This window comes from Lonchura striata, chromosome Z, assembly GCF_050655825.1.
Source record: "Lonchura striata isolate lonStrDom1 chromosome Z, ASM5065582v1, whole genome shotgun sequence".
Taxonomy (NCBI): domain Eukaryota; kingdom Metazoa; phylum Chordata; class Aves; order Passeriformes; family Estrildidae; genus Lonchura; species Lonchura striata.
This window is the reverse complement of record NC_140740.1, coordinates 87,038,877-87,059,038: the sequence shown is the minus strand read 5'-3', so window position 1 is coordinate 87,059,038 and position 20,162 is coordinate 87,038,877. Positions and strand designations below refer to the sequence as shown.

Genomic DNA, 20,162 nt, shown 5'->3' with positions numbered 1-20,162 from the left:
CCGCGGGCTTTTCCAGTTCTCTTTTAAAGGAGATGCTTTGTGCAGCTGTAATTGAATGCAGGACGTGTGCCAGGAGCTTCTGCAACCCAACCCTGGCTCTGTCAGTGACTTACCCAATGGCCTTGGGCAAATCACTTAACCTCTCTGTCTCTCTGCTTGTCGGGGTGAAGGGCACGATTCTCGTTCCAGACCGATTCTTTGAGATTCTCTGAGCCTTCCTTGGCAGGTGCCGGGCTCTGTGGTAGCACTGCTTTTTGGCAAGCTTACAGAATCCCTCTGGAACGTGTGCTGGGTTTTCCCCATGTGTTGTGATATACACTTGAAATACGATTTTCATTTGACAATTGATGGTGATAGGAAAGATGCACGAATGACTGTACTTTGTACAGCTACAGGGTGTAGCTGTTAATATCTTTGAAAGGTCTCTACCAGCCTCAAGCCATGAGTTTGTCACAGAGCCCAGACACCTTAGGGTAATAGGACAAATGGCTCCACACAAAGCATAAGAAATTTTGCAAGGCAAATTAATTTCACAATTTTTCTAAAGAATAGTTTTTTGTTATTGTGTGCACACAAGGTGGAATCAGCCAATAAACCATTTTCTACATGGTTTCATTGCAGATGGAGCCTGATTTGAAGCTGAAGGCAGCGGATTCTCTGTGAGTGGCCAGTGGCAGCATTTGTGATGCAGTCTGAGCTTCAGTCACACACTCCATTGGATAAAGGTCAGTTTAGGAAAATGGCTTCAGTGTCTATTGTAGATGCTACCAGAAGAGGTGTATTAATGGAATCTCCAGTCTTGGTAGCCGGAAGTAACCTTTATTTAGCCAGTTAAAATTACTTGCTGGTTTTGATGGTGACGGTGACTGCTAGGAAAAAAACTCTCTGTGTAGTTCCAAAAATCTTCTACTCCATATAATGCAGTTTAAGCATGCACAAGAAGAATTATTTTTTCCTCTATTAACCTCAGTATGAGCTGTTGTATAACATGAACCTCGAGAGCAAGGTAACACCCTCTAAAAGGCAAGCTGAAACCCCTTCAGAGTGTGCTGGAACCTGCAGCTTGAGCAAAGGTTACCCGCCCTCTTATCTTCTGCAAAGATAGCTTGCCTTGCCTTGGACTTTAAATGACAGAACTCTGCAGATCTGTTAATGAGAAATCCTAGAGCAGATAATGGGGAAAATGATGATTTTGTTTCTGCAATGGCCCATCTTCAAGCATTTTTGCATAACCTCAGGCAGCTGGCCTGTACACTGTGGGTCTCTTTCTTGGATTTCTTGATTTTCTGTTCAGTTCTCGGTGTCCAGTTAATCTCTTCCTTGTGTCAAATCCTGTAGGCTCATCAGGAAAAATTAGGTACATTGGAAAGTCCTTCATACTTATTTTCATACAAGTTTTAATAAGTAGTTACACCAGGGAGTACACAATAGCTTCTGCTTTATATTTTAATTTTTTTTCCTCAAGATGGGACTTGAACATTTGTCAGTAGCACAGAACTGTACCCTCTCTCCTCCCTCTGGAGGGTTTCAGGCTCTTGATGTCTCAGCTTGCTTGAACAGGTCTGCAGTGTGTTCAGGGGAGGAACTGTCACCTCCCTGCAGCCAGGGTTGGCATGAGCAGCTTTTTAAAGTGAGATTTTCAGAGCTTGGTGGTGCCAGAGTGTTACAGTTTTACTGTGGTGTTTGCCTACTGACGGTGCAGGTCATCGGGGTTATTAGGGCATTGGAGGAGGGACTGGGGCTGGTTCCTTGTGAAGGAAAGATCTGTGGGTGTTGCAAGCTTGGCTGCATACAATAGCAATTTAAAAGTCTCCTGGAGCTGGAATTAGTCCTTAATTCTCAGAGTTTGTACAGCCTCCAGAGCAGTACTAGGTGCTGGTGTTAAGGTACTATTATGAATCAAATAGATACACTTTGTATTTAAAAATTGTGTGTGTAAAATGAGGGGCTGGGTGCCCTGCAGCACTCCATGGTGCAGCCAGGCTGACTCCTCTGGGACCTGCCACTTGCAGAACAGGATCCCCAAGGATTTCTCACCTTGCAGGGAGAGATGGAGTCCTTGGTGGTTCTGTTGTGTGGAGATCTCAGGTATGACATGCTGTGTCTCAGATGTGACATGTGCTGTCCTGAGTTATGCGAGTGCATCACTTCCCACAAGCATTTTATCTGCAGCCATACTGGAGTCCCTCTGTTTTGAGCCTTTTGGGGGTGATTCTGTCACCTCGTGTTAGGCAGTGGGAACTGCTCCCAGGGTCACGGTGCAGGGAAGATGTGTAGGTCAGGAGTTGGGTTCCATTACCTTACACTCTGGAGCCTCAGCTGGCTCAAAGTGCATACCTGAACTCCTGAGCTCACCTTTCTCTGGGCATCCCAGGGGCTGGGCTTTACCTTTCTTGGGGTGCATGTGACAGCCAGTGTGTTTGAGAACAGATGACTAAGGGAAATCATTATCTTCAAGATATAATTTTTGGGTGTTCAATTACTGTAAAGTAGTCATTCAGGGAAGTAACTGGAGCTGTTGTGTGTGAAATAAATCTATAAATTGATCAGCTTTAAGCATGTGATTTACATGGCAATCTACCTGAAGCTTAGTAGTGTTTGGAGTGAAACTTATTTCCTTGGCCTATTTGTGCTGATTCATGCTGTTTTAGCTGCTTTATTTTCCTCTCAAAATGTCATAAAGATTACGTGGAAGGTTTTAGCTGTTCAGAAGACCCTTCTATCTGCCTGTCCAAGCACTTGTTACCAGTAACATTTCCCATCTGCTGTGAGTAATCAGCGATCCATCTCATCTATTGTAAGCAAATCCAGTTTCTGATTTGCCTGTTTCCCTGTTGCAGCTCTGGTTCCAGGGAGATGAGTTGCTGAACACATTTTTAATGAAGGCCTATACTCTGCCAAAGCCTTAGGCTGGGATCCCTGAGGGGAGAGCAGAAATGTAATATCCTGCTGTCAGAGGCCTTGGCTTCTGACTGTGCTTTGGGGGTGTTAAAAATAACTCTAGGAGCATTAACTGGTACCAACTGGGTCATTACTGGGCTGGAGGATGGATCATGACCAGAGGGTGGATGCTGGGCTCTCTTTGCAATTCCAAATTTCAGGTCTCCAGTGCTGTTAGAGCTGTCCCTTAATCCTGACCCATGGATGAAAGATGGGTCTGAAACCTCTCAGGGCAAAAGCTAGGATATGGACTTGAGCCCCTTGAATGGGACTGTCTGCTCTGCTGGAGCCATGCAAGCACTCTGTGAGCTCTGATTTCTGCTGTGGCTGCTCTCCAGGGTGGCAGCCCTGAGGGTGTCCTCTTGCTTGCTGCTCCCTACCAGCCTCTTTGTCCTTGTTCCCACTCCGGCTCTCCGTTACTGGCGAGGTGAGCAGTGTGGGACAGCTGAAGATGGCACAATAATTACTGCTGTCTCTTAGGGAACATGTAATTGGAGTGATCATACATCTGCCAGTAGGTCCTTGTGGGAACCCCACCCCAGAGGCTGATGGCAGACATGGCTTTCTACTGCAGTTTTGGGAGTTTGCATTCGGCCCTCCTGTAAGCAGGTTTTGTTTTGCAATGCTGGATGCTACAGTAAAACCTAGTAAAGAAATAATTCTTACATGTCTGAGGATCAGGCTTTGCATTTAAGTACTTTTTAAATGCCAAGTTCAATCAGGGAAACATCTAGCCGTAGCTTTTTTGTCCTATTTGAACTCCAGAGACCTGAAGCAGTTCAGAAGGGTCTCTGGGTTATTTTTTGTAGTATTTGAGTTTGCTCTATGATTCTTGCTTAAAATACCAATCTTCTTGTGTTCTGGAAGAACAGTGCATGGCCAGGTTTGAGCAGCTGTTTAGTTTGGCACTGCCAGAGATGAGGTAGTGCAGAATATGGTGCCAAGGACAGGAGCATGCAGGGTGTGGGCTGTGGTGCCAGCAGGTGTGTAATGGCAGGCTTGTGGGTCTTTATATCCATAATAAACAAAATAACAGCTTTAGTGGCGTTTTAATCCTTTTACTATTCATGTCCCTTGTTCTAGATGGACTCATTAACTTTCAGGGCACTTTGAGTGATTTACAAGAAGTCACCCCAGGTTCTTGCAGCAGTGTCATGTGCAGTGACTCTCCAGATAAGAATTTAGAATAAGATTGGTTTGGATTGTTGTTTACTGCCTTGAAACAAGTGCAATAAGTGGAGTTTTTACAAGGTTTACTTTATTCCAAATAATCTGGTGCTTGCCCTGAGGCAGAAGTAGACACAAAACCTGAATTACTGAAGCACTGTGAAATTTGCCCTTTTAGTAAATAAACTGGATCAGGTATACTTAAACCTGTACCTAATACTGTTTTGATATCCTTTATCTCCCCATATGTCCACCCTGCTGTTGGATCAGTGGGATTTTCCAGGCTAGAAGGCAGAGCTGGGAGCTGGGCACTGCTCCCCACCCACCCAGGCAGTGTGAGCTGACACTTCCTCTAGACTGAAGTGGTTAATGTAAGGTTTTCTGATCTGAAACAGTGTGAAAGCCCCTGTTGTCAAGTCAGGAACTAGAAAATTATGGCCATGCAGCCAAACACCAGCTTTTTAAAGTGTTCCCTGAGTATTTTATAAAGCAGTATTTAACAACTGTGTTGTTCCATCTCAGGCCCTCCGTGAACTGTTTCCACAGTCCTCAGAAGAGTGACCAAAATCAGTGACCCTCTCTTCTTGCCGTGTTTGCTCCCCTTGAGTTTCTGCTGGGTGTGTGCTCCCCTCTTACCCGCTGCCTCGGGATTAGTTGGCATCTCTGTGCTCCATGCTGTCGGTTCCTCCCATCTCCCCTTTCACATCGTGATCCCTCCCCACCTTCCTCTGAACTTCTGACACGGCTCTGGCCTCCCAGCCAGCCCTTTTCTTCCAGACCAGGTGTCAAGAAACTTAACTCTAAACCAATTTGTCAGCCTGTCAGGGGAGGACTCCTTTGCCCTGGGTCCCACAGCAGCTTTCATCTCTCTCCTAACTGTGGGAGCTTTTCCACAGGCTCCCGGCCAGCCCCGGGCACAATTCCATTGCCTCCTGCAGCATGCTAATGGTGTGCCCAAAGCACAGAGCACTTGTGCTGCCTGCAGGGTAACACTTAATGAGATCCAGTGGCAGTTTAGTTCTCTGAAGAGGGAAAGTGAGTACAGTTAATTTAACCTTACCCCAGATCACTTGGCTGGCACCTGTTCCCAGTGAGCATCGCAGGCTACTGCTGGTGGCGTTGTAGGAATTGCCACGTAGGCACACATCTGTAATGGAGAACAAAAGCAGCATGTTTTTGACATCTCATCTACCCCTTCGCATGACTAATTAGTTCATTAATCATTAAGCAGTTAATCAGTAAAGTTTAATAGACTAGGAGCTGCATCTCTGTGTGCCAGGGATATGAGCTTGTTTCAGTTGTTGTAGAGTGAGAGCCAGTTAAAGATCTGGTGGCATTTTGTGTTCTAGGGACTGTGTGTGGGAGGAATGTGTTAGCAGGACAGAAAGAATTAAAACATGGAAAAGAAGAGAAATAAACCAAAATATCACAGTGAGGTATTCAGGGGCCTGAATTGGAGCTTGAGGTATATTTCCTAACTCCAAGGCTATTTAGGAAAACGTGCTCTGTCACAGAAGTCTCAGGTTCTACACCTGTGTTAGTGACCAGCTGTCATACTCCTGGGTAATTCCATCAGGGAGAAGCCTCCAACAGCTTGTGTGGGCCTTGGGAGAAGTTGTGTGCATTCCAGTACACTCAGCCTGGTGGATTTGTTGTGTTTTGTGGGCTGTCAGTCTGTCCTGGGCAGGCCCTGCAGTGCTGCGGCTGGGGAGCGTGGCCTGCCTCGGGCTCCCTGCCAGCAGCCTGCCACTCGAGGAGCACAGTGTGTGCTCATGGAATATTTATCTCCCTCTCATAGGAGATATTAGGGAGGGGAGACAATTCAGCTTTGCAAAACCAGAAGCTGAGGGGGATGTCAGCGTGTTTGGTGCCGGCCCTGCTGCTTGCTGAGTTTGTTAGCGAAGGCGGTGCCATGGTGGTGAGGCAGGTCAAGGGGCAAGCTGGGAATTGATGTGTAGTTCAGGATTAGGATCACACCCTCCAGAGCTGAAGGGCACATGGGCATGGCCTCAGCTCATCCCTCCTCTGATGCAGCTCAGGGCTGAGCCAAAATGCATCCTCTGGTGTCCTCAGGTGTTTGGACAGCGAGATGTGGGATCTTGCAGTGATGTGCATGCAGCCCATGGGAAGAGAGGAAGCGAGGCTGGTTTGGGTGAGGCTCTGCAGGCCAGGATGGAGGATCAGCTGTGTGACCCGAACCCTGGACATGTCCCATGCCCAGTTCCATGTCCCACCGTGGCTAAGCAGAGCTCCAGCTCCTGTGGCTCCTCAGGGCACGATGTAATGCCACTGGGAGCCGTGTTTGTGTGCTTCCAGTTCCTACGTCCTGCGTCGGGAGCACACGGTGTTCCTGGGGCTGTGGGGTGTAATTACACGTAGCAGAACAGTAATGAAGGGCTGGCTGGGACAGGAACTGCCCCTGATTCTGCTCAGTGCTGGAAAACCAAGTCCGTGCCCTGTGCTGCTCTGAGGAAACTGGTGACCAGCACCAGCAGAGTAAAACCAGAGATGTGGTTTCCAGCACTTGCTACATGAGCTCCTTTCCCTAACTTGTCCAAAATGATGGCAGGGTGCTAGCAGCATGATTTCAGAAAGGGATTCGGAGACCACCTTCGAGGAGGATTCCCAGCCCAACGATGAGGTGGTGCCGTACAGTGACGACGAGACAGAGGACGAGTTGGACCGTCGGCAGCCTGGGGCTGAACCGGGACCCAACCAAACCAGCAGCGACGCCGAGGAGAGCCGAGATCCTGGGAAAAAAGGTAACTACCTCATGAGCCTGATTTGGGGAGTGCACAATGCTGGATGCAGAGGCTGAGCCTCAGGGACCGATTGGACTTCTGTGTTTATTTGTCAGGTAAGGTTTGGAATGGCTTATCTGACTCTGGAGGAGTAAATTGATGGCAGTTCAGTTTAACAAATATCAGAATGAAACTCAGCTTCATTCCAACGTGCAGCCCAGTCCTGTGCCACTGCTCCTTGCGCAAAGATAATGAGCATGGTGACCTCCTGTTAATTAAGGCAGGCCCTGGATGTACATGGCCTGTGCTCTGGGAACCGTTCAGACAGACCTTCAGGTACTTGCTTTCCCGGTCCTCTGGAAATGGGCTCCGGCATAAACATTTTGCTGTGCTCAGTCAGTGTTTTCCCTGGAGTTCTGCTTCTGCAGAGCAGATTTCCACCTCACTGCTCATTTTATAGCCTCATGCGTTTCCTGAAAGGTAAAAGGTGAGTGGGAGGAGTTCAAAGGAACCAGCAGGTACAGCCTGTGGCTGCTGCCAGCATAAGAACCTCAGTGGGAAGAGTCCTTCTGGCATCCCTGCACTGAACCTCTACCCAAGAAACATCTCTAGCTCCCCTAAATTCCCTTTTCTAATGGTGCAACACAAGTATTTTCAATGTAACCAGAGCCTGTGGAATTTATACAGATTTTTTTCCTGTTTGTGTGGGAACAGCTCTCATTTCATAGCCACCTGTTATGTGTTGTCATTTTACAAGCACCCGTCAGATGTTGAGTTTAAGATTTTTTTTATGATGACATCCTTTAAAGTTGATGAATTACCAAAGCAGCTTGCCAAATATTAGATGTTAGTATCACACTTTAAAGTAATTTTGAGGAGCTTCCTTCCTACAGGTTTTACCTCAGACCTAATTTAACAGTTTTCCATCAGTTTTATCAACCCTGCAATGGTTTTGGAATGTGTTAAAGAAATGTTTATGTAGATTTTGTTTTTCTTTATGCCCTGTCATTTTGACAAACTTTGTAACTTTCTAAATTCATGCATATAATATTTAACTCAAAACATGGTTCTTCTAGATAAATATTTCTCTATTATCTTCTGGATTTGTAACCAAGGTGCTGGAAATGACAGTTGTGTAGTCACAGGGAAAGTCCAAATATGTCAGCATGGAATTTGCTCTATGCTGGGTGGGAAAAAAAAAAAAAAACCCGCCTTTGCACTCGGATTTGGGTTCTGAAGTGTTAGTCACAGCCGAGCCCACGCCTCTGCCGTCGGGAGTTTCATCCCGGGAATGGGGAAGAGATCTCATGAAACCAGGAAGAGCCACCCATTAGGGACAATCACCGTGGGCTGGAGCTCAGGGGGAGATGCTTGGCCGGTGAGTCAGGAAAGCTGCATTTCAAATTCCTGCCTGCCTCATCCTTCCCGGGCTGGCTGAGCTGTCGGGAGCCAGCTTCCAAAGCTGGCAAAGGAATTCCCAGGATGTGGGCAGCAGGGTGTCTGTTCTGCAGGCTGGGGGAACGGGAGCTCCAGGGCCTGGGAGGAAAAGCAGTGGCCCGTGAAAGAGCTGGCACAGAAAATGACTTGACGGATGCAATTCCCGTTCCTGAGTTTTCTCACAGTCGGACAAAACTGGTGGCTGAAGAAATAAAATGAGCGCTTCGGATTTGTATTTTTTAAATGGGTGTGAATGAAAACCATGGCACAGTGTGGTTAAAGCAAATAATTGCCTTCAAAAGGTGAACTGACCTCTTCATTTCCAGCAAGGCAGATACCCAGGTTGGAGTGCTTAGTGCCTCTTTTAGAGGCAAACCAAAAGAGGGGAGAGAAAGGAATTTAGCATGAATAAATATTACTCTGGAGGTGTCCCACAGAACTTTCAAACGTTAAGGAACGCTTCTCCCTACCTCTGAATGTACTTGAATTGCTAATAAAGACAAACAGCCTGGAAATGTCTTGAAAAGGTTTTTTTTTAAGGATATGTATTATAAAGCAGGTACCAGCCTTGCTTCAGTTGAAAGTGCCTTTAAAATATGGATTTGAGGGAAAACCTGAAAGTGTCAGATTTGTTCCCTCGTGTTTATAATGCTTTTTGGCCCCTTTTGTCCCTTCCAGACTGCAGCTGGCAAGTTAAAGCAAACGACCAGCGCTTCTATGACCAGCCGGGCTTCAAGAGAACAATCTTCCTGTGCTTCAAGAAAAGCAAATATGCGGTAAGTGGTTTTTTTTCCCCAATGAGGTGCTAATTGTCGGGTGAATGCTTCCTTAATCCCGGTAAAATCTTTGGAATGGCTGATGAGTGGTGTAAAAGCCGTTCACAATTCCTCAGTGTTTCCAGCAGAAGGGGGGAAGAATAACTGGGTTGGAGTTTTGGAATGGAAAATCAAGCGTCTAGCAAGAGTGTTTAAGGTGAGATAGAGAATTAGGAACTTAAAAATACACACTGTACATTTGTGTTGGAAGGAGAAGCTCTGCTGTTTGACTGATGTTTGGGTTTCTCCCACAGGGCAATGCAATTAAGACGTACAAGTACAACCCCATCACTTTTTTACCTCTGAATCTGTTTGAACAGTTCAAGAGAGCAGCCAATTTCTATTTCCTTGTTCTTCTCATATTGCAGGTAAGCAAGATGGAGAGTACTCACTGTGAAGGGAATGTGAGCTCAGTAATATTTATGACAGAATTCAATGCTGTCCTGTCAGGGAATTGTGGGGCACTATCTGAACTGCTGCGGAGACCAAACCCATCATAACAGAAACCTGCAACAAAAGCGGATGAGCTACGGCAGGGTTCTGGGATGAGCTAGTTGTACAGAATTAGAATGAACTCATTGCAGAGCTCATGAATTTCGTGAGGAAAAAAATGTTTCTTGAGTTAATCTCATAAATCAGAAGCATCACCACACTGTATGAGCCAGTGCAAGAGGGAAGCTGATTTCTAAGTAGTGTAACAGCCATACTCTTCCCACAGAGTTTTGTTCATTTTCACAACCTGACTTAAAATTCTCTGATGTGTTTTTTCTCTAGTCGGGTAACTGTGAAATATCTCTGACCTAAATGTGATTGATGATCCCTACTGACCTGATTTTATCTGTCTTTTGTAGTCGATTCCTCAAATAAGTACCCTGTCATGGTACACAACACTGGTGCCCTTGCTCTTGGTGCTGGGAATAACTGCAGTCAAAGACCTGGTGGATGACATTGTAAGAACCATGTTCTGTTAATGCAAAAAGTAAAACCCTCCCAGTGTAGCTCATTTCTCCTGTTGTGGCACAGAGCAGCGAGTACATTCTTTGCTCCGGTTTCAGGCTCGCCACAGGATGGACAACGAGGTCAATAACAGGACATGTGATGTCATCAAGGATGGAAGGTTTGTATGCTCCCCTCTGAGCTCTGTAAGTGATGATCCTTGCCCCGGTGCTAAGCTTTGCCACAGATCTGAAGCTGCAGGTGACAGGTAGGGCTCAGCTCTGTTCTCTACTGCCTGTCTGAAAACCTAATTGAAGCTGGAAGAAAACTGCTTAAAGTAGTAATTTAAAGTTAATTCTCTGGGACTAAGTCTGTGCTAAGAACAATTTCTTTGGAGAGAAGGACAGGAATTCATAACTAGGTGAAGTGGGAAGAGAAAGGATAGGTTGACTTCTGAGCTGTAGACCCTCAACTAAATTGCAGTTTCTGAGAAGCTAACCCACAGCACACCAAGAGGTAATTTTTTTCCTTAGAAAAGATCAGTATTATAAGATCTGTAGAGTGCTTAGTGATCTAGATTAAAGAGTAATAATTATTAAACTATCTTTGGTATTAGGTTCAAAGCCACTAAATGGAAAGATATTAAAGTTGGTGATATAATTCGTCTGAAGAAAAATACTTTTGTTCCTGTAAGTGCTTCCCATACATTTATTTTATGTTTCAAGAGAGCTCTGTGGGAATCTTTACCTGGCTTTATTTGATGTCTATTTATTTGTTTTCTAGGCTGATATTTTGCTGCTGTCCAGCTCAGAACCAAACAGTCTGTGCTATGTGGAGACAGCTGAACTTGATGGGTAAGGTTCTACTTAAGGATGTCTTGGAGTTAATTTGGGCTGAGTAGGGAAAGAACAAGGGTTGTGTACATTAGAGTCTGCTTGTTAAGCCACACCTGGGGAACAGTATCCAGCTGCTGATTCCTACAATTCCAGAACAATTAAAAATTGTCCACTGGAGTGCTACAGACACATCAAAAGTGTTGGAGTATGTGATGTCGGAAGAAAGGGAGAAGAACATGGATTTATTTTTTTACTTTAGTATAGGTTGCCCAGAGAAGTAGTGGTACCTTAATTTAATTATGCTAAGCTTCTCTCCTGTGTCCGTGGTTTCAATAAAATCACCTTTTTATCCTTTCTTCTTAGGGAGACCAACTTAAAATTCAAAATGGCCCTAGAGGTGACACACAGACACCTTCAGGAAGAAAGTGCCTTGGCAGACTTTGATGGTTGGTACAGTTCCACACCTAACACTATTAGAACATAGCTCAAATTGTTTGCAAGTCAATAAAAGTAAAGTAAAGCTACTTCCATCAATGCATTTGGATTTAACTCGTACATTAAACACATTCTCCTCCACATTTTCTAGGTCTGGTTGAATGTGAAGAACCCAATAACCGACTGGATAAGTTTACAGGATCATTATCCTGGAGAAACTCAAATTATTCTCTGGATGCTGATAAGATTTTGTTGCGTGGCTGTAAGATCAGGAATACGGACTTCTGCCATGGAATGGTCATATTTGCAGGTGTGCAATATTTCCCCACTAAAAGCACATTCTTTTTCACTGGAGTGAAAAAGAGTCTTCATTCTATAGACACCAACTGTATTTTGTGTCCCATTTTGGTAAAACTGTAATACCGGCATGTGTTTGCTTATCCTATCTTTCCCTTTCTTTAATTTTTGACTCTTTTTTTTTTAGGTGCTGACACAAAAATAATGAAAAACAGTGGAAAGACAAGATTTAAAAGGACAAAAATTGACTCCCTTATGAACTACATGGTTTATACTGTAAGCCTTTTTGTTTAAAATTCAGATTTTAAGTGAATAGTGAATGCTAAGTTAGGCAGCTTCTTCCTGTATGTATGTAATAAATATGTTTTGACTTTTTTCTGGCCTGCTGAGCTGGGATGGAGTTGGAGGAAATCTGAAATGTGCCTTTGTGGGAAATGTTTGCTCCATTTCTGAAATGTGCCTTTGGGAAATGTTTGCTCCATTTTTCCTCACAAATACCTGTCATATTTTGTTTGGAACGTGGGGATTGGGGATTTAAGTCAAGCAAATGTTTCTGAAGTGAGAGAGGCTTCTCTGTGTCCTGCAGATCATTGTGGTCCTTATCCTGCTGTCAGCTGGGCTGGCCATCGGACACACCTACTGGGAGCAGCAGATTGGTAACTCCTCCTGGTACCTGTACGATGCACAGGACTCCAGCCCTGCCTACCGGGGCTTCCTCAACTTCTGGGGATACATCATTGTCCTCAACACCATGGTGCCCATTTCCCTCTACGTGAGGTAGGGCAATACCTGAGGAGGTGTCATTGTGTGGAGATGCGAGCTGCAGCTGGGAGTGAACATTCCTTCTCTTTCATTTAGTGTGGAAGTGATTCGCTTTGGTCAAAGCTATTTCATCAACTGGGACCTGCAGATGTACTACCCCGAGAAGGACACGGCTGCCAAGGCCAGGACCACCACGCTGAACGAGCAGCTGGGGCAAATCCAGTACATCTTCTCTGACAAGACTGGAACCCTTACACAGAACATCATGACCTTTAAAAAGTGTTGCATAAATGGGCAGAGATATGGTAAGTTGTGCAAAGGAGGAATTTTAATACCTGTTGGACGTCGGGTACATACAAGTTCTCTTAGTTCCGAGTGAACTTCCACAATTTAGACCTGGCACTGGGTAAAGCATAGGGTTGAATATAAGGTTGGGGTTTTCCCACATACAAATTGGAAATTAAGGAACTGTAGTGGGAACTTCTCAGCTTTCAGAAAAACTGAAAATTGGCAATTTGCACTTTTTTTGGTACAAATTTCCTTTCATTAGAAATGCTTTGGGGACAAAGTCAAGAAACAGGAAATTTTAGTGTGAGCAGCAGTTTATCCTTTTCCTTTCCTTCCACTGCCAGGGCAGTACATGTCCCAGGTATGTTTTACTTTGTGGTGGGCTGTAAAAGCTCTGTTGCGCCTGGTCCCCCTGAGTGTGGGTGCTTGCCTTGCAGGAGACTGCCGGGATGCAGCGGGGCAGCTCCAGGGCCACCCCGAGGTAGGTTCATCCCAGCCACCGCTGCGTCCCGGGCCGTGGGACGGAACGTTCCCTCGGCAGAGCACAGAGCAATGGCACCTGTGCTAACTCGGGCTCTCTTCCCCTGTTTTCTAAGCAGCAAGTTGATTTCAGCTGGAATGTATACGCAGATGGAAAGTTCTTATTCTATGATCACTATCTGATAGAGCAAATAAAGTCTGGAAAGGAGGCAGAAATCCAGAAGTTCTTTTTTCTGCTTGCTATTTGTCACACAGTCATGGCTGACACTTCTGATGGTGGGTATGGCTTTTGCTTAGTTTGTTTTCTTGTGTAGCAGAAAGCAATCATTCAAATCCAGTTCCACAAGGGAGAGATCTGCAACTAATGCTGATACTGTAAGGGAGGAGTGTTAGGCTGCCCTTTTAAATTAAACAAAACTAAATGTAGCAGTGATCAGCTATTGAATTAATGGGTTGGAAGATTCAATTAAAACATGGAATATGAATATTGTTTTACTCCCATCTTTGTGAAATCTCCATGAAACCAACAATGTCCTGTCCTTTCTTGTTCCTAATGTTTTTGGGTTGTTTCCCCTTGCTGTATTGGTGTCTCTGACTAAGGATTTGTCTTTGGAGCTTCTTTTGAAAATGTTTAAATGACTGGATTGAGAAAATAGGATACTGAGGTAGAAAACGTGGGGTTTTGGTTTAATATGGAGGGAAGCAGGCTGAGGACAGCCTGGGGGGTTCATGGTCCCTGATGTCCGTGTGCCCTGCTGGCGGGTGCTGCAGCAGTGTCCAGCTGGACCCTCAGCCGTATCCTGGGCACAATCCCACAGGTCAGCTCAACTACCAGGCAGCTTCCCCGGACGAGGGGGCCCTGGTGACGGCCGCCCGGAACTTCGGGTACGTGTTCCTCTCCCGAACACAGAGCACCATCACCATAAGTGAGATGGGGGTCGAGAGGACCTACGATGTCCTGGCCATCCTGGATTTCAACAGCGACAGGAAGCGGATGTCTGTCATTGGTAAGCTGATTGCCACCAGCCTGCATGGAGAAGGTCACTTGTTTAGGGGTGAGAAGGGATGTGCAAAGGAGGCTGGGGTCAAGAATGAGCAGCTGTGTGACACTCCTGGGGCACGTTTGAGCCCAATGAAGAAGAAACGCCATCTTGTACTTTGGTACTTGGCAGTAGGCTGAAAAATCCAACCTGAAATGATTCCTTTATGTAAGAGTGCCAACTCTGCTGTTTCCCTCCACAGTAAGAGAGTCCGGTGGCAATATCAGGCTGTATTGCAAAGGAGCTGATACAGTGATTTACGAGCGGCTGCACCCCAGGAATGTAATGAGAGAAGCCACAGAAGAGGCGCTTGATGTATGTTTGTATTTTCTATGCCTTTTGAAAACAAAAATTATTCTTGACAATAGTGTTATTAATTTCCTTTTCCTAAGCTATTAAGCTTAATGGAAACATTTCAGAACCTAATTGGTTCTGAAAGTTGGACTTATTCTGTCAAACTTCTCAAATGCTCATGTTCTTACCCTCATGTTTGGATTGCAAATGAAGAGTTTTCGTTTGTGGATTTGTGTGGTTTTAATTATTTTTCAGGTATTTGCAAATGAAACTCTCAGGACACTCTGCCTGTGCTATAGAGACATAAGTCAGGATGAATTTGAAGTGTGGAATAAAAAGTTTGTGGAGGCCAGTTTAGCTACAAGTCGCCGGGATGAAGCTCTGGACAAAGTATATGAGGAAATAGAAAAAAACTTGATTGTAAGGAGCTGTACATTTTTAATACATTTCAATTCTGATATTAAAAGAAACATGTTTCAATGCTACTAACCAACTGTATTTCAAATACCTTCCAGCTGCTTGGTGCAACAGCTATCGAAGACAAACTTCAAGATGGAGTTCCAGAAACTATCTCCAGACTCTCCAAAGCAGACATTAAAATCTGGGTGCTTACTGGTGACAAAAAAGGTGGGGTTGCTTACAGCCAAACAGCTAAAAACAGGAGGATGTTTTCCTCTTCCTCTACACCGTAGCATTGAAAAGGAATTCTCATACTGCAATATAAATCAGAAATTACTTAACAGCACTTGAGCCGCTTCTGGCTGCCTCTAACAATTACTTGTGGCAGAACTTTCAGAAGTACTTTCCTCTCTTAATTTTTTTTTGTAGAAACTGCTGAAAATATTGGATTTTCTTGTGAACTCTTAACAGAGGAAACGGCCATCTGCTATGGGGAAGATACCAGGCAAGTGAAAACACAGAGGAGTTAGTTCAGGATTTTCAGTCTGGGACTGACCTAGCTTAAAGTTTATCCTTGACTTTTTGGTAACAGTTTCTACCTCTCTTTCCAGTGCTCTCCTTCAAACGAGGCTGGAAAACCAGAGGAACACTGCTGGATCCAGTCCACATTCCTCTCTCAGAATGAACGAGCCATTCTTCCAGGGCAGCAGAGATCGGGCTCTAATCATCACTGGCTCCTGGCTGGTATGTACAAAGGTTGTTCTTCAGAGTGTTTGGGATTTTGGGGCACCACCAGGCCACAGTGTCTCTCACTGAGGACTCTGTTCCTTTGTCTGCACCTGCAGTTCATTAAAATGCCAGAAATGGATGCTGGGAGCATAATGACCTCAGGTGTGTTGTTAGGCAGTGCCTGGAGTAGGACTGGAAATGGTGCAGAAGGGAACACAGTAAGTTTTCTATTTTTCACAGAATGAAATCCTGCTGGAGAAGAAAAAGAAGAAAAAGAAACTGAAACTGAAGTTCCCCAGAACAGCAGAAGAGAAGAAAAAACAAACTGAGAAAAGGAGAAGGGCAGAGGCCTACAAGGAGCAGCAGCAGAAGAACTTTGTTGATCTGGCCTGTGAGTGCAGGGCTGTGATCTGCTGCCGTGTGACACCTAAGCAGAAGGCCATGGTGGTGGAGCTGGTGAAGAAGTACAAGAAGGCCATCACCCTGGCCATCGGGGACGGGGCCAATGATGTGAACATGATCAAAAGTAAGGCGGCTGTCAAGCTCTCCCGCTAGGACAGATCTCCTCTGGCCTGCTCCTGCGGTCTCTCCACTGTCCCTCTCTGTCAGAAGACTCTTCCATCTGCTTTGCTGCCGTGGGGCTTTTAGCTTCTGTGCCTGTTTCCCTTTCTGAAGGAAGCACTTTAGGAAATGGTTAGTGGTTTTTCCTGATCTATTTTTTTTTTTCTTTAGACTTTCCCTGAGCAGGAATCTGTGTGTTACAGAATTGTAATATAAAGACCAAAGCAGTAGCTTGGCTGCCCCTTGCCTGGTGGCATTAGCCATCCCAGATTGTACCTGCTCTGCTTTCCAAGAGATGCAAATGAAGAAAAAATGTCTAGGATAGGGTTTATGTCCCCAGGGTGTTTGTAAACTGCCTGGCCAGTGTGTTCAGGACTTTACTCACTCTGTCTCATTGCTTGGTTCTCCTTTGGTCAAATTTCCCAGGTGTGTTCTGACAGAACAAGCACTGAGAGAGTCCAAGTGACAGTAGAAATGGCCCCGATCATGTTCCTGTCCCTTTGTCTAACCTAGTGTATGGTGTTTGTCTCCTTCACCCAGCTGCCCACATTGGAGTTGGGATCAGTGGCCAGGAGGGGATGCAGGCTGTCATGTCGAGTGACTACTCCTTCGGACAGTTCCGCTACCTCCAGCGGCTGCTGCTGGTCCACGGGCGCTGGTCGTACATCAGGATGTGCAAGTTTCTGAGATACTTCTTCTACAAAAACTTCGCTTTCACACTGGTCCACATCTGGTACTCATTCTTCAATGGCTTCTCTGCCCAGGTAGGAAGGTGTGCTCGTGGGATAACAACAAGCAGATGCTTCTGTCAGCGTGGAACAGCAAAAGCTTAACCTGGCAAGTGTCAGGAACGTGAAGTTGTCACCAGTGATTTCTGCAAGAGGATGTGATGAGTACTGAACGAGTTAGTTACAAGCAGTTAGGTATGATTCCAGAGCACTACAGCCAGGATCATTGTTATACAGAGAGGAAGATTTGGAAGGAGTGGGGCAGCTTAAGAGAGACTAAAGAACTTCAGCAGAGCCTTGAGCCAAGGTGCTGCTGCCTTTAGGTGAACACTGAGACAGTGTTCACCCAAACACTGAACTTAAAGCTTTAGTAAGAGCACATGTGAGTTTTCTCAGGAACTGGAGGGAAGAATGTAATAAAATGAAATCACTAAGTCCTGCAATTCCCCCTCTGTTGCAGACAGCCTACGAGGACTGGTTCATCACGCTGTACAACGTGCTGTATTCGAGCCTCCCGGTCCTGCTCGTTGGCTTGCTCGACCAGGTATCCCCATGTTGTTACAACAGATGAATCCAAAGGCACCTACCACATGGTCTTTAAGCTACACTGTCCATGAAAAAAAGAGGGGTTTGGTTTTGTGGCTTTTAAGAATGTCTTCCTTCTGCATTACTCTGTGCAAATCCCGGCTACTGGAGAGAGAAAGGGATCCGCCATTCCCTTTGGGAATGTATAGTTCAGCTTCTCACTCTCCAAAGCTCAGGCTTACAACAACAATTCACAACTTTATTTTTTTCTTCTTTATTAAGGATGTGAGTGACAAACTGAGCCTTCGGTTCCCCCGACTTTATGTTTTGGGTCAGAGAGATTTACTTTTCAACTACAAGAAGTTCTTTGTGAGTTTGCTCCATGGTGCTGTAACTTCACTGATCATCTTCTTCATCCCGTATGGAGCCTACCTTAAATCTATGGGACAAGATGGAGAAGCCCCTGCAGATTATCAGTCCTTTGCTGTCACAGCTGCATCCTCTCTGATATTTGTCGTCAATTTTCAGGCAAGTAAGCTTTGTTCCCTGAGCTCTAGTGTTCTGGGAACGCTTTCTGCTCACTGTTCAAATTTCTCTACTAGCAAGGTAACGACATGCAAAAAGTAGTTGACATTATTTAGAATTAAGAAACTAATTTGGCACTTTTGTTTGCTTTTAGATTGGCCTGGATACATCTTACTGGACTTTTGTTAATGCTTTTTCAGTATTTGGGAGTATTGCACTTTACTTTGGGATCACATTTGACCTTCACAGTGCTGGAATCCATGTTCTCTTCCCTTCTGGCTTTCAGTTCACAGGTCAGTCCTCATGTTTTGTGGTTCTCAGTCCTGCTTCTTGTAGCTTTGTCATAAATTAACTTTTGCTCCTTTTATTCCCAGGAACTGCTCCGAATGCTCTGCGGCAGCCATACCTTTGGCTTACCATGATTTTATCTATTGCTATTTGCTTACTGCCTGTAGTGGCACAGCGCTTCTTATCCATGACAATCTGGCCTTCAGAGAGCGATAAAGTGAGTGAAATCTGTTATTTGGGTGAATATAGCAAGTGTTTATTTACAGGGGCTGGTGTCAGTGCTAAGGTGTGGGCTAGTGGAAGGTGTCCTTGCCCATGGCAGGGGGTGGGATGAGATGGCCATTAAGGGCCATTCCAACCCAAGCCATTCTGGGATTTTATGATAATGGTAGAGACGAGTAAGTGATGGTGCTCTTGGGAGAGGAACACAAGCCTGGCTTGGGTCCTGTGGGCAGAGGAGTGGCCGCAGGGCTGGCCAGAGGCAGCAGCTCAGTGGAGGCTATTTCCTCATATGCCTGGCTGAGATCTGGTGTTGTCATTGAGACCCCATAAGGCTGCTTAGGACCCCAGTTTGGGTTTAATTTAGGCTGGGCTGGAGTGCCAGGGTTACATGTCAAGAGCGTAGGGGATAGATTTGGCTACTTCTGCTCTGCCTTGAGCCGGCACACAGCACACAGCTCTGAAAACAGATCAGCTGTGTTGATGATGTCCTAATGGACGACCGTGCGTTTGCGTGCGTGCAGATCCAGAGGAACCGCAGGAAGTACCTGCTGGAGGAGCAGCACTGGAAGCGGCGGCAGAGCGCATTCCGCCGCGGTGTGTCCGCCCGCCGCTCCGCCTACGCCTTCTCCCACCAGCGCGGCTATGCCGACCTGATCGCCTCGGGGCGCAGCATCCGCAAGCGGCGCGCCCCGCTGGACGCCGTGCTGGCCGGCGGCGGCCCGGCCCCCGGGCACAAGCGGGAGACGAGCTGATGCACGGACTGCCTGCTGCGAGCAGCTGTTCCTCACAGCGACTGCACAGAACTGTTCTGGACAGACTCAGGATCTTTTTAAGCCTGCCGTAAGGATGTGAAGGTTTTTATGTCTTATCGCAGAAGTTTCTGGGTTTGGACTCCTGGGAGCACAGAAGGGCCGAGAGTTCCCAGTGGAGCTACTGATCCTTGTGTCGGCGCTCTGTATGTCAGTGAAGGAGACACGTGATGGGAATGGAAACCCAGCATTGTCCATTTTTAGTGATGCCTGGAATCACAGACTTTTCACTTTTTAATACTATGTTGGTATAAAACTATCTACATTTCATACTTGTCATTGAAAGGGATTTTGCTTGTGTGCTCCATTTCATTAACTGCTCAGACATGATGGCACATGGGATGCTGAGCCCTGGAGAGGGCTCTGGATGCTCCCATCAGAGTTGTCACAGCTGAGCTGGGATGTCATTGGTGATAAATTCCAGCCAGTGTCAGACTGGTTTAGGAATCAGGACAGATCTTAGCTCTGGAAGCTGCCCCTGGAGCTGGCACAAGCTATTCATTTCAGTTCTGGACACAGTCAGTGATGGATAACTAGAAATCAGTCACTTTCATGGGATGTGTTTCAGTTGCTGGTGCCTCAGTTCTTACAGTGTAAAAAGTGGTTTTATGAGTCTCTTTACATTTGCACATTCTTCACTCAAGCTGAGGTGTTTGAGTGATTCGCTTTTATGTACTTCCCCCTCCCGAACTAAAACTAATTATTGAAATGGTTTTATAGTTAAAAATATGACCTGCAGCTCTCATTCAATGGAACGTACATTTCAAAAGCGTGATGCAAATAAATACCCGAAAGCCTACTTCCTTGCAGAGTCCGGGTGTGAGGCGGGACCGCGCCCGGTGTCAGCGCTGCGGGGAGGAGCGGCCCGCGCGGCCCCGCCCGTGCGCGCAGGGGGAAGGGGCGGAAGG

The 20,162-nt window shown here is 45.9% G+C and overlaps 2 protein-coding genes across 9 annotated transcripts in view; one reads left to right on the top strand and one right to left on the bottom strand.

Moving 5' to 3' along the window:
* The window catches only part of LOC116184622 (uncharacterized), a 41,892-nt gene that overhangs the window by 11,170 nt on the left and 10,560 nt on the right, over positions 1-20,162 (bottom strand). For 3 of the 7 annotated variants that reach the window (XR_014951428.1, XM_085567167.1, XM_085567169.1), the window contains exon 4: positions 5,168-5,254. Coding sequence is in view for 4 of the 7 variants with exons in the window: in XM_085567167.1 (XP_085423293.1) it covers positions 5,168-5,205 (38 nt within the window). In the remaining 3 variants the exon portion in view is untranslated. Of the gene's footprint in view, positions 1-338; positions 1,333-5,167; positions 6,413-6,862; positions 7,322-20,162 lie in introns of those variants that run through there. The other 4 variants (XM_085567168.1, XM_085567166.1, XR_014951430.1 and 1 more) reach the window with 3 other exon arrangements.
* On the top strand, positions 6,689-20,053 carry LOC146763930 (phospholipid-transporting ATPase IC-like). Of its 2 annotated transcripts, none has more exons than XM_085567161.1 (27): positions 6,689-6,869; positions 8,964-9,061; positions 9,355-9,468; positions 9,952-10,050; positions 10,156-10,217; positions 10,653-10,725; positions 10,820-10,890; positions 11,236-11,318; positions 11,459-11,617; positions 11,792-11,880; positions 12,191-12,381; positions 12,463-12,671; positions 13,092-13,135; positions 13,254-13,410; positions 13,953-14,141; positions 14,377-14,489; positions 14,724-14,888; positions 14,984-15,095; positions 15,297-15,372; positions 15,479-15,611; positions 15,837-16,122; positions 16,698-16,921; positions 17,346-17,429; positions 17,693-17,938; positions 18,090-18,228; positions 18,310-18,440; positions 18,967-20,053. In XM_085567161.1, exons 1-27 carry the CDS (start codon positions 6,689-6,691, stop codon positions 19,195-19,197), a joined length of 3,759 nt encoding a protein of 1,252 aa, XP_085423287.1. In that variant the 3' UTR covers positions 19,198-20,053. The 2 variants fall into 2 exon arrangements, with proteins under 2 accessions (XP_085423287.1, XP_085423286.1); XM_085567160.1 differs by having other exon boundaries at positions 13,251-13,410.

Coding starts and splice junctions, on each gene's coding strand:
- LOC146763930 (XM_085567160.1), top strand. CDS start 6,689: ATGATTTCAGAAAGGGATTCGGAGACCACCTTCGAGGAGGATTCCCAG. Junction 13,411..13,952: donor CATGGCTGACACTTCTGATG/GTGGGTATGGCT, acceptor ACAATCCCACAG/GTCAGCTCAACTACCAGGCA. Junction 14,889..14,983: donor AAATAGAAAAAAACTTGATT/GTAAGGAGCTGT, acceptor AATACCTTCCAG/CTGCTTGGTGCAACAGCTAT.